At 53.8% G+C, this 16842-nt stretch overlaps 1 protein-coding gene across 5 annotated transcripts in view; it reads left to right on the forward strand.

Moving 5' to 3' along the window:
- NTN1 (netrin 1) overlaps window positions 1-16842 on the forward strand; it is a 213506-nt gene that overhangs the window by 158552 nt on the left and 38112 nt on the right. For all 5 annotated transcript variants that reach the window (XM_051825185.3, XM_089318359.1, XM_051825184.3 and 2 more), the window contains exons 4-5: window positions 835-984; window positions 3974-4027. In XM_051825185.3, coding sequence (XP_051681145.1) covers window positions 835-984; window positions 3974-4027 — 204 coding nt within the window. The remainder of the gene's footprint in view (window positions 1-834; window positions 985-3973; window positions 4028-16842) is intronic.

Genomic DNA, 16842 nt, shown 5'->3' on the forward strand with positions numbered 1-16842 from the left:
ATCATGGTAGTGATGGAGAGCTGTCCCACTATGGTCTTTCCCAGTCCTGGGATTGGGTCCTAGGCACACAGCAGGAGGCCTCAGGCTACAGCGGGACACGGTGGGCCACCCCAGCTCTCCATGCCTATCAGAACCAGCGGGGAAGGGCACTGACCTCACAGCCCTTCCTCTCCCCACTCGGCTGTTCCCTTCCTGGGAGGTTCCTTGGCCTCTCCAGTCTTTGTGCATTTAAAATAATTGTAAATTATCATTGTGTCCTTTTCTAGTGCTGAAGGGGATGGGTTTTATGCTCCATAAGCCGAAGCTTCAGACCACCAGGTTACCAGGCAGGGTCGGAGGCAGCAGCCTGGGGGGATGGGGCCATGCACACACTTCCCCTGGCCTCCCTCTGATGTGGCAGACCCTGGGGGCTTAAGCAGGTCCCAAACCCCATTTCTTCACCCGGAGGGCTGGGAGCCAGGTGAGGGCAGAGACCGAAACACACAGACTTGCCCCGTGGTGGGGAAGGTGCAGGTGCACCTGCACACCCCGACTGCCCGACTCGGGCACACGCAGGGCTGTGGGGAGACACATCTGAATACTGCCTTCCCCCTGGGGCTTCAGGCAGGCTCCCCAGCTTTGCCTCCCGCCTGTCACCAAAATTGTCTTTTCAAGTTGGTCCGTCTGGACTGTCACTGTCCACTTCCGGGTGGGCGGGTGGCCAGCATCAGAGCTCTGGGAACATGCGTGGGCTTGGTTGGGCCTGCCCTCCACCCCATCTCTGCTCATCTCTCATGGTGGGGTCCCTGGGTCCCTTCCCGCCCCTCTGACCCTCCTGTCTTATGTCTTCCACAGCCTGTGATTGCCACCCCGTGGGAGCCGCCGGCAAAACCTGCAACCAGACCACTGGGCAGTGCCCCTGCAAAGACGGCGTGACGGGCATCACCTGCAACCGCTGTGCCAAGGGCTACCAGCAGAGCCGCTCCCCCATCGCCCCCTGCATCAGTACGTGGAGACCCCGCACTCCCACGCCACCAGCTCGGGGAGGGAATGCCCCCTCGCTAACACTGGGTCCCGACATCCAGCGGGGTTTAGCACCAATGCTTGGTGCTCAGTAAGCCCCCGTGGGAGGCTCCCAGGCCTGGGTGCTCAGCCTGTCTGCAGGCCTCTGTCTTGACAGACACTGAGTGTCCTGCTCTGGGGCGGGGAGGGTAGGGATGTATGGGGTGGGGATGGGGGGGCAAGGTCCTCTGGATTCCACCTTGAGCGCAGACCTAGGGGGTGGGCCTATGGCTGCCGGTGCTGCCATGGAAATTCCAATAATGCCCCTGGCTCTGGTGGGTTCAGAACAGAAAGGATGGAAAGCATGGGCCCTTGTGAGAGAAGCCAGGCAGGGAATCCCACCCACAGCACCTGGGGCCCTTGTGAAGGGTGGTGGCACTGAGGATCCTAGGAACCCCCATTGGGACTGCTGTTAGCCCCTGGGTTGCTGGAACGTGGGAAGGGGTGAGCAGGATGGCAGAGGGGTTTCAGTATTTTACGACTGGTAGGGGTCTGCTGGAGTCAGGGGCAGAGCCTTAACCCTGGCTGAGAGGTGGCCCCTGGCCTTGGCCTTGTTGATTCCTTGTGCAGAGCCAATCTAAACCAAGGCAGGGCGGCAGGAGGAGGAGCGAAGCTTAGCAAATGAGGCGGCCTCCAGGGACACAGGCTGACTCCCTGGGGCTGTACTCACCTGTGCCTGGCCCAGGGAATTGGCTGCTGCCTGGTTTTCGTATGGTCCAGTTTTATTTATTTATTTTTTAACCTTTCATATTGGTTGAAGCAAAAGCAAAAATCAAAAGGACAGCACTATTGTAGGACAGGAGAATTCTGTGCAGTTCAAAACTCGGTGTCCATAAAGTTTTATTGGCATGCAGCCACGTGTGTTTGTTGACATGCCGCCGTCTGTGGCCACGTTTGCACTGTGACACCAGAATCCCACACTTTTTAACACGGACAGTGTGGCCTGCAGACTCAACCACCTATCGCCTGGCCCCTTTCAGAAGCCAGCCAACCCCTGCTTTAGAGATGTATAGCCCCCTGAGCTCTGAGTGGCCAGCCTCTGGGGGCTTGGTGCTACCTGCGGGTCACACACAGGTACTTGTCTGCTGGCTGCTGACACTGAACACCACAGGCCGGGCACAAGCTGGGACCCCACTCATTTCCTTGAATAGTCTTCTTCCCCACGAGACCGGAGCCTGAGATGGGCCACGCCTCACCTGTCTGATCAGTGGCCTTTGCCGCTGGCACACCTGGGCTGCATCGGATGGGGCAGCTTCAAATCAGGAGCCGTTTCTACATGGGCATTCCCAGGGCCGACTGTGAGCACCTGACCCAAGTCCCAGCCTGGAAACTGGAGCTTGGTATCTCCAGCGGGGGCAGAGCAAGTTGAGTGGTTTTCATGAGAACTTCCGATTGTCAGACTTGTAAAAAAATAAAAACAAAAATCTTTTTCTTCTCTCTGTCCACGTGCTCAGACACGAATACTGTTAGGAAGCTGGGAGTTAGGAAGTATCGAGGTTAGGAAGCATCAGGGAACTAAGGGCCCCCTTTAAAAGGAGCCAGGAGATGCCAGGTTGTCCAGGAAGAGCTGGGCCCACCCTTCCAATTCCCACGTGGAAGGAACACGCTTAAACCAGGAGCGGATGTGTCAAATCAGACTGAAACCTGCGGGGCGGTGGGGGGTGAGACCTCACTTTCCACCCCACTCTGTGCTTCCTCCCTTCCTTCCCCAAAGGGCATGCCCACCTGGCAGCCTGAAGACCCGGGCTCCATCCCAGGACGCCCATGAACCCCTCCTGAGGATCCCCAGCTCCTGGTGCCTGCACAGTGCCTGGGTGCTCTGGCCCTCCGTGCCCCTTCCTGAGCCAGGCCTGTGTGGGTGCTGAGGCCTGGTGCCCCGTATGGCTCCTTGGCTCTTGGTCCTGGCCCGACTCATGGACTTGCAGCCTGTGCCATTCAGGTGCTGCCTCTGGACTGTTTCTGCTGGGACCAGTTGCCCTCTTAGGGCTAAGGAAGGGCCTGGTACAATGCCTGGCTTCCTAGTGAGCCATTGTGACAGGGAGTTGTGCGGAGCAATTGCTCATAAAATCACCCACCAGCAAGGTTGGGCTCCACGTTGAGGTCTGCACCCCCTGCCTCGTTTTCCAAGTGACTCTTAGATCCGCACCCCGGCCTGAGGATTCCTCCCCACCCACCAAGCCTCAGGCCCCAGCTGATCTAGGATCAGAGGGAAGAGTTACCCTAAAAAGTCAGTGGGGTTCAAGGTCCCCTACTCTTGAGGACTTGCAGCCCGTGGTATGACCGTGTCTGGCAAGAGGAAGCCCAACTTCCTGGCCTGGCCACTGGATCCACGTGCAGTGGAGAGCACGGGGTCGGGCCCTGGACGTAGCTGGAACAAATTGCTCTCCCAGGCAGAAAGAGATTAAGCCAAATAAAGCTTCTCAGGGTCTTCTACCCTCTGCACCTGCATCCCGTCCGCCCACTGAGGAAATGCCTTAGCTTGGGAGATGCACGCCCTCGGGAGCTGGGGCCAGGGTTGCAGGCTCCCCTCTCCTGGTGTGAGAAACCAACCCCTGGGAGCAGAAAGGCCTGGGGAAACCCCTCTCTGCCATCCCTTCCCTCTGAGTTGATGACCCACAAACACCAGAGCCAGGTCAGGGCTGAATGCCACCAGCTCGCTCCTGCCTTCTCCTCGCTCTGTCCCTCTGCAGCCTGGAGCTGTGACCTTCCTGCCAGGTGAGGGGACAGCCTTCAGAGAGTGCCCAGGGTCCCCTAGGACCTGCTGCAGGCTCTTCTTCTCCCCGACTTTCTTCTTCCTGAGCTGGGGAGAGGAACCGGGGGGAATGGATCGCAGGCAGGTTGGGAGGAGTCGGTGCTGGGCCGGTTGTCTTCCTAGCTCTAAGTAACATCATCTTCTTGTCTTCTCTTCCTCCTCGTCCTCACCCTTACGAAGAGATCCCTGTGGCCCCGCCCACCACTGCGGCCAGCAGCGTGGAGGAGCCTGAAGGTAAGCTGGTCCCCAGGGCTGCTTATTGTCACGTCTGCTCTGGGGTGGGGTGGGAAGGGGCAAGGGAGAGGGGGGCCTAGGAGACCCAGACGCCTCCATGCCCACAGCAGTGCAGAGGACGGAGCCACTGTCTGGGGACTCCCAAAGGCTAAGTCTCTCTCCTAAACCTGGAGAACAAAAGTGGAGCTTCTCCCACTAGTCCACAAGGTTCAGAAGCTGCCGCCGTCTGAGCTGAGGGTGTCTCTCCTTCCTGAGCCTGCGGAAGAGAAAGGGGCCGCGCCTGGTCGCAGGCACAGGGGCCCACCAGCAGAACCTGGGGGCCGGGGGCTGGCACGGGAAGAGAATCACATCTTCACCATCACTCGCCTCTAACTGCAGATTTAGCATTCGCTCCATGGTGAAGGCAGGCGCCAGGCCACAGCTGTCCACACTGCCCGAGGCATGGTCATCGGTAGGATTCACCGCGATGTTCACAGCATGTTCTTGGTGGTGTAGACATCATGAAAGGTTTCTGATCTCTGTGATTGCTTCAGAATGAGTGACTGGACCTGCGGCTGGGGCCTGAGTTAGAATCATTGGGAAGAGAAGCAGAGGTTGGGTGCTTGGCCTAGCGGTGGTTACGACACCCACATCCCACCTCGAGGTGCCTGCGTTTGCTATCCAGCTTTGGCTCCTAACTCCAGCTTCCTTCTAATGTGCTCCTGGGAGGCAGCAGAGGCCGGCTCAAGTAGTTGGGTTTCTGCCACCCACATGGGAGATCTGAGTGGAGTTCCTGGCTCTTGGCTTCAGCCTGGCCCAGCCCCAGCCATTGCAAGCATTTAGGGAGTGAACCAGCAGATGGGAGCTGTCTCTCTCTGTCTGCTTCTCAAATAAATGTTTTTAAGTTTTACAAAAGAAGTATAAATAACATAACTGTGCCATCAATCTGAGTTTTTAAAGCTATCTGGAAAACTAGACTTGAGTGCTGCCGGTTTCTTTCGTAGCTCCTGACTTAAGGTGGAGCGACTCCTGATAAACCCATCGTAAATTGAAAATGCCGTGAGTTGAAATGTATTGAACACACGTGAGCTACCGGGCTTCTCAGTGACAGAGTGCTGTGGTGTTGGCTGTCTGGGAGCTGCACTCGCTGCTGCCACCCAGCATGGCCTGAGAGAACGGAACTGCCTCTCGCTAGTGCAGGAAAGGGTCAACGTTTGAAATTCCAAGTATGGTTGTTACTGAATTCATATCACAGGCCGGCGCTGCGGCTCACTAGGCTAATCCTCCGCCTTGCGGCGCCGGCACACCGGGTTCTAGTCCCGGTTGGGGCGCCGGATTCTGTCCCGGTTGCCCCTCTTCCAGGCCAGCTCTCTGCTGTGGCCAGGGAGTGCAGTGGAGGATGGCCCAAGTACTTGGGCTCTCACCCCATGGGAGACCAGGGGAAGCACCTGGCTCCTGGCTTCAGATCAGCGCAGTGCGCCGGCTGTGGCAGCCATTGGAGGGTGAACCAATGGCAAAAAGGAAGACCTGTCTCTCTCTCACTATCCACTCTGCCTGTCAAAAAAAAAAAAAAAAAAAGAAAAAAAAAAAAGAAAACATTGAATTCATATCACTCCTGAATTGTGGTAAAGCTGGAAAATTGTTAAGTGCCACCATCGTAAGTCGGGGACCATCTGTAGTTTAGCATCAAAAAACACCAGTCTGAGAAAGAGGTCCCTGGGCTCCACCAGTCCTCAGTGCAAGAATGATTCTGTGGCCCCGGCTTTGGCCATGCAGAGGGCACAGAGCCCTGCTGGCCAGGTGCCTGACTGAGAGCAATCCAGGTCTGCACCCAGGGTCCTGGTCCTGGGCATGTGTGTCCACTCTGGAGACCCCGGCCCACTGCACATAGAACTGTCCGGAGGTATAGGGGAGCTTGCAGAGCTAGGAGGTGGCCTGCAGGTTTGAGAATGAAGAGTCTGCACGTGGAGGCAGTGCACTGGGAAAGTGTGAGGAAACAGACTCAGAACTTGCCTGTGCATAGGAGGCCAGTAGTCATCAGGTGGGAGGTGCAGAATGCGTCCCAGGGCATGCTGGGGGCCACACTGGGGCAGGGCAAACACGGTTTGGTCTCAGGTTGTTTGCCAAGTCTTCCAGTACCTTTGTCTGAGCCACGTGTAGAAATGGTGATGAGAGGGGTCTGAAGGCAGCAGCACCGGGGGCCAGAGCTGCAGAGCAGGGGTGGGTGGGGGGAGGAAACTCTCCCTGTCCCAGCCAAGCTCAGAGGACAAAGCAACTCAGCTCCAGGGGACAGCAGTTTTGAAGTTAACGACATTTAAATGCCATCTCAATTCTTGCTGTCCCTGATGTGGTATCAGCCACTGCCTGATGTGGGACTCACTTGGACAAGCTCCTGGGGCTCTGTGCATATTGTAAGCCCTGAGCAGGGGCTGTGTACACAATGCATCCAAGGGCAAATCTTTTTTTGAAGATTTATTTGAAAGGTAGAATTATAGAGAGAGAGAGAAAGATTAAGACAGAAAGAGATCTTCCATTTGCTGATTCACTCCTCAAATGGCCACAACAGCCAGGGCTGGGCCAGGCCAAAGCCAGGAGCTTCATTCAGGTCTCCCACGTGGGTGCAGGGGCCCAAGCACTTGGGCCATCTTCTGCTGCTTTCCAAGGCATATAAGCAGGGAGCCGGATTGGAAGTGCAGCAGCCAGGACTCAAACTGGGGCCTATATGGGATGCTGGTGGTGCAGGCAATGGCTTATCTCACCGCACAACGCTGACCTCCTGCAAGTCACAGCTTAATGCACGTTCTTTCTCTTCTCTCCCACCCCCATCCTACCCTGCACCCCCCCCCCCCATCTCCCAAGTCCCTGCAGCCTGATTTTGGGTTTCTTGCAGGGTTGTATGGCATTTTTCCCTTCCAAATAAGGAATGAAGAAATGGGGGAAAATTAAAAACAACAACAATATCAACAACAAAACAAGGGATGGGGAACTCCTGAGATTTCTGTGCAGGCCACAAAAGCTGATAGAAAGCATTGGAGGCTCTGGGTTCTCCCAGGCCCGAGAGTCCTGAGCAGCTGCTTACCAACACCGGGTGCATCCTCCTCTGAAATGTGCTTCCTGGCAGACCTTGGCTGGTTCATTCGCTTCTCTGACCCTTTTTGATTCGGTTGCTGTTTACTTATTTATTTATAGATTTATTTATTTATTTGAAAGTCAGAGTTACACAGAGCACAAAGAGAGGAGAAGCGAAAGAGAGAAAGGGAGAGAGAGAGAGAGAGAGAGAGAGAGAGAGAGGTCTTCCATCTACTGGTTTACTCCCCAGTTGGCCACAACGGCCAGAGCTGCTCTGATCCGAAGCCAGGAGCCAGAAGCTTCTTCCGGGTCTCCCACACAGGTGCAGGGGCCCAAGGACTTGGGCCATCTTCCACTGCTATCCCAGGCCATAGCAGAGAGCTGGATTGGAAGTGGAGCAGCCAGGACTCGAACTGGTGCCCATATGAGATGCTGGTACTGCAGGTGACAGCTTTACCCACTACGTCACAGCACTGGCCCCTACTTGTTAAATTCTGAGCCTTTAAAAATATGCTTCCAACTGAAGCAAGCAGCAAATAAACACTGTTAACAAAGAACTTTCCCAGCAGAGAGACTGAGTGGGCTTTGAAGTTGGCAGCCAGTGTTTTTGCTAGACCCTTGCTGCCCTGCTCTGGTGGTCCCCAGATGCTGGGCCTCTGCTTGCTCTCTCTCTGGAGACTGGGAGCCACCCCCAGGGCCCCAGCGCTGGTCGGTGGGGCCTCCCACTGCAGATTGGCTGGGCTGGAGGTTGTGGGAAGGAGGCCAGGAAGACCCCCCGGGAAGCAGAGCCTGGGAGCTCAGTACCTACAAACCTGCTGGCTCTTGTTGTGTTTAAATAGGGGAGCCCCCCACCCCCACCCCAGGCTGCCTGAGAACCGCTTATTTACTTTCGCCTGCGTAACAGAAGGGAGAGATTAATAAGCCAGGAATGTGTTCTGAAGGCTGATGGACATAACCTCACCCTGAACTCGTCCCCTTGAAGGGCCAGCTCACTCGGGGAATGTTCTTCACCTGCTCCATGAGTGAGTGAGCTGGTAAGCCGTCATGGGTGGGGGAGGCAGCAAGGAACGTGGGGCCAGGGGAGGAAGACAGGCAGGGAGGGAGAGAGGACCCTTCCCCTCCATTCCAAAAGGGCGCTGTGCCCAAGACTGCCCTGGGTGTGGGGATCCTGCACCTGGCCCCATCTACCAGTGCAAGGGAAGTCTTGACTTGCAGATTGCTTGGTTTTGTGGAGGCCACTTGGTTTCGTGGCAGGAGCACCGGTTTTGAGCCAGGAGTTGGGGGGTTAATTGGTCATTGGCACTGGGCACTTGGGCAATGCAGCGCTTCTCGAACTTTCTCTCCCCTCCCCCTGTTGAAGAATGAAGGTGGCCGGGGCCCCCCACCCAGACTCCCAGCATTAGGAAGGAGCTTCTCCCTGCACTGGGTGTCTTCATCCTCAGAAATGCCCACTCGCTCTCCTTCAGCCCCTGGTGATCATAGTCTCCCATGATTTGTTGCAGAGGGGGCCGCGTATGCGGGTAACTATTTAACCCCTGGCCAGGGAGGGTCAGACTTGCAGCTCCTGCTGCTTTCCTTGGGGGGCACCGTGGCTGGTTTGGCGCTACCCCGCGTGAAGTCACTGAGTAGCAGACTCCACTCCTCCGCTGCGGGAGTTCTGACCCGGAAGTGAAACCAAGAAATCCGGAAGAGGGAAGGGCCATCCTTGCCGGCCGTCGCCATTTGAAAGGGCACAGCTGCCGTTGTGAGTGGGAGCTGGACCCAGACTGGAGGCTGAGAAGCAAGGAGCCAGCCACTTCCTGGGCTCCCACCCCACACGGGAGTCTTCTCCCTGCCCTGTCTCCCATTGCACTCGCCATGTTTGGGGTCCTTCCTGGTCCCTTTTGCCAAGTGCTCCTGCAGCTCCAGCCTAGGGACCCTGGCACCCCTTCGGCAGAGCCTAGAACAGACCTTGGTGGAACCTGCTGGAGGAACACCTCGGCCCAGGTGCTACCAGGTGTGTGAGGGGTAGGGCAGACCTTGGTGGTGTCAGATCTGGTGGCTTCTCGGCACCTCTGCGTTTCTAATCAAGGAAGCCGGGCTTTTATAGACTTGGAGCCTGGCGTGAGTTGTTTTCTTTTATACTTTCGTTTACCCGGTTAGGAAATAGGTTGGGTGAAGTTGGAGAAAATGCGCTGAGAGGAATTGAACGCGTTATTGGTGAGGTGTTGGCGGGAGGGATTGGGGGAGACAAAGATGCCGAAATCGAGAGCTTGAGCCCTGAGTTCTGGCCGTTTCTTGCTCTCTGAAATGGCGTTCCCAGTAATCTTGCTTCGTAAGGTTGTTGAGAGGCCTAAATGAGATGATCCAAGTGACGCCTTCTATTCCGATGGTGGACTCGTGCTTAAAGAGAAAAAGGACAAGACCACTTGAAACCTACACCACAGGGTCGTGGTGGATGAGCCAAGCTAAGGTTCTTGCAGCTTCTCACCCACGAAGGTGGGAGCTGGGTGTGCACAGGTGTGGGCGGTCAGCTCTTAAGCTGTTGAGAAGAGGTTGGGAGTAACCAGCTGGGCTGCATAAGGCAGGGAGCAACCAAGCGGACTGCTTCCAGCAGGTGCTGGGAGACCCTGAACCGAGCAGCATGCCAAGGACCAGAAATCAATTAAAGGGCAAGTACTTGACCTCATGATAGCCAACGAGTAGAAATAGCCCAAGTGTCCATCAGTGGGTGAATATGTAGACAGAACGTGGCATCTCCACACAGTGGGAATTGTTCAGCCATAACAAGGAGTGACATACCAGTGACATACTCCAACCACATGAAAAATATACCACAGTTGTTTTTGAGGTGGGTGCATCGCAAAACCATTGTGCTGAGTGAAAAAAACCAGACACAAAGGCTATGAATTGTGCGATTCCATTTATAGGAAACATTCAGGATAAGCAAATGCAGAAATAGAGTGGGTGATGAGAGGGAATGGGGAGTGTGGCTGTTTGGGTGATGGCTCTACAGTGTTGTGAGTGGAATTAATGCTCCTGAATTGGACACTTTACAATGGTGAATTTTATGTGCTGCATTTAAAAAAATGTATCTACAAAGTGTTTCAGGTCAGAGTTTAGGTGTGAAGTGAATCTTGTTTGGTTCAGGGTTGGGGTTCATGGAAGCCATGCCTTGAGACAAGACTTTGGGCACCAGCAGCAGTGGGGACGTCCTTGTCCTGTCGCTTCACTCACGGGAAGCCTTTTGATGGTAGGGACCTGTCTTACCTTCCACTGTCTCCAAGCAGAAATAGCTAATGTGTTGGGCATGGGGTGGAAGCTCCCATGCCTTCCAGCCGCATCGCTGGGGGGATGCTGCTTGGGGTTGAGCATAGCCTGCAGCTGCTTTCTCCCCTCGGAGCCACCCGATGAGAATGTGGTTCCTTGAGTCTGTGGTGAGGGATACAGTGACCTGTGTTCTCCAGAGGGGACCCCTGGCGGGAGGTGCACGGGAAAGGAGGTGCACGAATGAACCAGGGCATTGGTGTCCAGCTGTCCAGGCTTGGCTGCTTTGGTAAATGACCAGTGAGGTCATTAACACCATCAGACAGGTGTTAATGGGTATTCCCTCACAAGAGTAGACCAGACCCAGTAGGAAAGATAAATGGAGGGAGGGCTACCGCCTTCAGTGCCGGCATCTCGTGTGGGTGCCGGTTCAGGTCCCTGCTGCTCCTCTTCATTCAGATGCAGCTCTCTGCTGTGGCCTGGGAAAGCAGTAGAAGATGGTCCAAGTCCTTGGGCCCCTGCACCCACATGGGAGACCTGGAGGAAGCTCCTGGCTCCAAGATCAGGGCAGCTCCGGCCATTGCGGCCAATTGGGTAGTGAACCAGCGGATGGATGGAAGGCCTCTCTCTCTCTCTGTTAAAAATGGATTTTTTTTTTGACAGGTAGAGTTAGAGAGAGAAAGGTCTTCCTTCTGTTGGTTCACTCCCCAAATGGCCGCTACTGCCGGCACTGCGCCGATCCGAAGCCAGGAGCCAGGCGTTTCCTCTTGGTCTCCTTTGTGGGTGCAGTGGCCCAAGCACTTGGGCCATCCTCCACTGCCTTCCTGGGCCACAGCAGAGAGCTGGACTGGAAGAGGAGCAACCAGGATTAGAACCCGGCACCCATATGGGATGCCAGTGCTGCAGGCAGATTAGCCAAGTGAGCCACTGCGCCAGCCCCCTAAAAATGGATTTTTAAAAAGTTAAATGGATTCTGGTGAATGACAAAGAACGGTCAGCGTTGGTATCTATGAAGCTCCTCGGCCAGGCACTGTTCTCCATGCTCTACATTATTAGCCATCTGATAAGTCTCTTCCATCCGTGTGAGTTGGGGCTGTCATTACCCCCATTTTACATGGGAGGAAACTGAGGCACAGAGGTAGCAAGTGTCTCTGGGATTCCAGCCATAGTTGCTGGCCTCTGAGACTGGGAGTGATGTTGGCCACTCCGTTATTCTGCCTTTCAAAAGTATGTGGTTTGATCAGTTTAGGATAATTAAAAAAAAAAAAATCCTTGTAATATCCTACCAGGAGATGACAGTCTCAAGTGTCTGATTGGGAAGGGGGGTGGGGGTTAAAGGGGCTCTTGTGAGCATGGTTGGCCATTGGTGAGACCGAGGCCACAGGTCTGGGAAAACAGTCAGCAGAGTTCTGTCCCTTTAGTCATAGACATCTGGAGTAAGGGCAGTTGAGTCAGCTAATATCAGAAAATGGACGGCCCCACATGGGAGACCCGGATGGAGCTCCAGGTTCCTGGCTTCTGCCTGGACCAGCCCCAGCCATTGTGGCCATTTGGGGATTGAAGCAGCAGTTGGAAGATATCTTTCTCGCTGTCTTTCTCTTTCTCTTTCTCTAAATTTCCCCCTTCAAATAAATAAATCTTAGGAAAGACAATGGATGGGCATCATTAAGAATAAAAGAGGCGGGATGGGAACATGGGGCAAGTGCTTAGCCTCAAAGTTGACACCTGCTAAGGTGCCCACATCCTAAGTCAGAGTGCCTGGGTTTTATCCCTGGCTCTGGCACCTGACTTCACTTCCTGCTAATGTGGACCTGGGGAGGCAGTGGTGATGGCTCCAATAGTTGGAGACCTGGATTGAGTTCCTGGCTTAGCCCTGGCCATTGGGGGCATCTGGGGAGAAAACCAGTGGAGGGGAATTCTGTCTTTCTCAAAAACAAAAGCCGAAAGTCTGCTGGCAGAGAATCAACTGAAGATTGTTAGAACTTGAGAAGTCTCCAGAACATTACAGAATTCACATCTAAAGGTCAGTAACTTTTCCTATATTGGCAACAAGTAGTGACAAAACCGTGTCATGTTCAGTGGCACACAGTGGGGAGTTTGGCCTCTAGTGTGTGCTCAATGAATGTGCATCAGTTTGTGATAATGGAAACAAACCAAAAGCTCAGAAGAGCCACAGAAATACCAAGCACATAGTCACCAACATAGCAAGACCGATTCTCCCAGAAGTAATCTATAAAAGTAACGTAATACTAGTCAAAATACCAGTTGGGTGGGATGTGATTCTAAAGTTCAGCTAGAAAATAAATGTGTGAGACCAGCCAGGAATTTTTCTTAAAGAAGATTAATGAAGGGTGATTTGCCTGACCAGATATTTAAAAGTATTGTAAACAGGATATTTAAATCAGTGTGTGGCTGGCACAGGAACAGAGATCCCTGAAGCTGGGTAGAAAGTCCAGAAACAGGCTCCAGTGTAAACATAAACACTCGCTGTTGTAAAGCTGTGATTGTTAATCATCGAGGAGAAGGATGCATCAGTCGGTGAATGGGGCTGGGGAAACTGGCTCTTGATTTAAAAATGATGGCAAGGTTAGATTTCTGGTCACGCCGTGTACCACCAGTGAGTTTACGATGTCTTCATTGAGTCCTTAAAGCTCCAGCATAAAACACATGCCAGTATCAGTGTAATCTGGGCGTGAGGATGCCTTTCTAGACATATTGCAAAAGCAAGAAATCATAAAGGCAAAGACTCAGTAGATACGAATGGAAAAATCTGGGACAGTAGCAAACTCTATCCATAAGCAAGACCAAAGGCAGACTGAAAGCCGAGGAGAACACTTGTACACAGCTGAACAACAATTAGACAGCTCGATAAATAAAGAGCTTTTACAAGTCAGAGAGAGAGCTCCCAATACTAAATCAGACTGAGAAAGTAAACTAGAAATTCAGAGGATTGGTACAAATGGCAATACACAGGCATCAAGAAGTAATGGCAATAGGAACACCACTTAGAACTGGATGCCATTTAGCAAACGCGAAGGAATGATCAGGGTTGAAGAGGACTGGGGAGTGGGGATAAAACCCAGGGTCACTCACCTACTCTGGCAGGGAACTGTGTCTTGCTGTTGTCTTATGAAGGGCGATTTGGCATCACATATCCTGAGGCTCCCTCGTAGACCCTTTGCCCAAGGAGGTGTGCCAAGATTGAGTGACGGAGATTACGGCAGCATCATTTATAACAAAAAAACAGGGACCTAACCTGCCCCTCTTTCAGTAGAGTCTACTGACTCACTAATAGGGTATGCATATAATTGTGTTGTAGGGACTATTTAAATGGAAAGATAGCACCTGCTGCTGCTAAGTGACAAAACCAGGTTGCCCAGTGGGAAAGTTTTACAGAGTGTCCTAGATAAAGTCACCACGTTCCTATGAGGACGCTTCTGAAAGTTCTTAGACAATGGAATTATTTGTTTTGATGCCAAGCATTTTTGAAAACCATGCATAATGTTTTCATAATAGGCATTTTCCATGAACTTTTTTGAAAAACCTGTTCATGCATAGATTTCAAATTTTTATTTTTTTACACCAAAATACTTTCCTGTTTTCCACATACTCTTTGAATTACCCTTGTGTGCCTCGGTAGTTCCCTACCAGGAGCTGTTGTGTCCGCATGGGGCATTTGGGGACATTAGGAGACAGTCTTGATTTGTCACAACTGGAGGGGGTGGGGGTGGGGTGGTGATGGTGTGGGGATGTGGAGACGGGGGATAGTGTGTGTGTGTGGGTGTGGGTGTGTGTGTGTGCTGCAGAACACCTTACACTGCTTGAGACAGCCCCAGTAACAAGCGGTTGTTCAGCCCCGAATGCCCGTCATGCCTGGGCTGAGAGAGCCTGGCAGGCTCACATCAGATCCAGCCCACGTGTCCTCTCCCAGCGCAGGGATGCCGCGGCCTTTGTAGATGGACTTGGCTCCGCATCGGCTGCGTGTTGTGATGAAGTGGAGGCCGCTGAGGCCCTGTGTTTCCTTAAGGTAGCAAGCGTTGCCCATGGGATCCTGTTTAACCTTTTGTTTGCTTGGGCCTCCTTCCATGGTAACACTTGGCTTGACCTAAAATAAAATTTATCCCTGGTGCAGAGTTTTACTGTCAGTATGAGGGGACCTAAAAAAGGTTGTAGAAAAATGGAATGAGAAGATGATCTTGGTGCAAAAGAATTTTTTTGAAAACTGTGCGCAGTTTTTGATAAGACACACTCTTTGTCTATGAACTTTTCGAGGGCTCCTTGTATATTCAGAATCCAAGTGTGATCTAACTTGTTAAACTTTTTTCATATGAAGTGTCTCAGGTATGGCGAGTATGTAGAGCGGAGGACGGTCTTATTCCCATCACCAGGACTTAGCGGTTAATATCGCGCTGTGATTTGCTTCGACAGTCTGTCTTTGCTGAGATAATTTTACAGAATAAAATAGACACGATGACGTTTCACCCCTAACTATTTCAGAGCATGTCTCTGAAATGACACCTACCAAAATCAACACTGAATTTTTTCATAACATCTGCTGGCCAAGTCCATGTTCCAAAAACTTCTTGGTTTGCTCACTGGGTCTGATTATGAAAGCATTCTGCGACAATGTCCTAGACAAAGCATCTTATTTAGGGGTGCACCTGGGGCCCCAGGCTTGGGCTGCTTTTGAAGATGTAACGAATGTGAAGGGGTGTGCAGTAAGTGCCACCCATCTACACGGCCCAGGCTGTGGCCATGACCCTCACAGGCCCCTGAGGAAGAGGCAGCGCCACGTGTGTGGGGCTGAAGCCCAGCCTGTGGCTCTGTGGGGTGGGAGCTCTGAGCCTCCCCACTGTTGGGGGTGGTGTTGGGGGGATAGGAGGATCAGGGACCACCTTCAGTCCCTACCATGCCTCCCTGCGTGGAAGCTGAGACCTTCGGCCATTATGCGAGGTGTTTATAGCAGGGTTTATGGACCTCGGGGCGGGGGGTGCTGCTCTCTGCACTGCACGGTATGGAAGCAGCCCCAGCCTCTGGCCAGTAGCAGTCATCCAGTGTCCCTGGGGGAGGAAGTAGCCGCTGGTGGAGAACGCCTGGGTTAAACTCAGATGTTGCACGCCCAGCTCGCCAGAGCCTCCTGTCCAGGAAAGGAAGCCAGAGACCCAGCCAAGGGCACGTGGGGCGCTCTCCCAGCGAGTGGGGACCTGCCCACTGCACCTGCTTTATACCAGGCTGATCCACGTGCGTTAGGCTGAAACGTGTGGAGTCGCTCATGGACTTGAGCCTTTGGAACTCACAGAAATGGCGACTGTGTATGGTCCAACTGCATGTTGACGCCCCCTGGGCCTGGAGACCCTGCACAAACCATTGCATCTTCATTTCTTATGTGCATTCATTCATATTCTCGCTCTCTCCCCCCACCCCCTGCCCCGTCTCTCTCTTCTGCATCCCCTCCTCCACCTCCTTATTCCCTCCCTTTCCCTGGCCTCCTTTTTCCCCCTTCTCCCTTCCTCCCACCCCCCTTTTTGGGGCTTGCACAAAGGGCAGGGGCAGAGGTCAAGACTGGGGGTGAGTGGGGCCAGGAGAGCCCCTGCCTCCTCCCCCTCAGCGAGGGGCCTCGTCAGTCACCCCAAGGAGCACAAAGGCAGCCGTTTGCAGAGTGGGACCCGGGGCCCATTGTTCCCCTGTCGCTGGGCCTTTGCAGGTGGGGCTGCTGCGGCCCAAGCAGGATAAAGGGATGAGCTGGGAGGCCAGAGGGGCGCATGGGGGTGGAATATTGAGCCCTCCTCTGAGCTCTTTCCACTGGGGCTGTGTGGGGGGTGGCTGATGAGAACAGGACAAGTGACAGGTGTCAGGGAGACCGAAGAGTGGCGTTCACGGGTCCCCACGCCGTGTTAGCACAGCTCTCACAGCAACCTGGCTAGCAGAGGCAGATGGGGAAGGGTGCAGACTGCTGCCCAGAGCACTGTCTGGAGCCCCTTGGATCTTCCCGGGGTCCTGGGCTGGGCTGTGGTGGGAGGGGACATGTAGTGGTGGTCCGTGTACCCCGGCCAGGCCCTGACACTGTCAGGCTCATCTAATGGGACCCCCACAGCCATGAGCTAGGGAGAACAAAGCTCCTCCCAGCCCAGAGGCCGGGACTGGGGCAGCGCCTGCGGGAGTCGCTTTGATCAACACCAGCTCGAAACCACTGCAGACCGACAGTGACAATAATAGCAGTAATAATAAGAGCGACGGCCACCAATTCAGTCCTTCACTTAAGAGCTTACATCGGGAGTATTTCGCCACACCCTGATAGCTCTAGGCCCAGTCTTCTCGCTGGGACAAAAGAATTGGGCTAAATGATCTCCTTGGTCCCTTCTTAGCCCAAAATCCCTAGGCCCCCGCCGGGAGCCCAGGAAAGTCTGGTCTGGAAGCTGCCTGTGGCTCCCTCGGACCCTGTCCTCTGCCCTCCCTCCTTCAGCAGTCAGCAGCTGGGCAGAGCCAGCTTTGTGTACTTGGGTGCAATACTGGGGGGGGGG

The sequence above is a fragment of the Oryctolagus cuniculus genome, chromosome 17 (assembly GCF_051225735.1).
Source record: "Oryctolagus cuniculus isolate XC-2025 breed Fujian yellow rabbit chromosome 17, ASM5122573v1, whole genome shotgun sequence".
NCBI lineage: Eukaryota > Metazoa > Chordata > Mammalia > Lagomorpha > Leporidae > Oryctolagus > Oryctolagus cuniculus.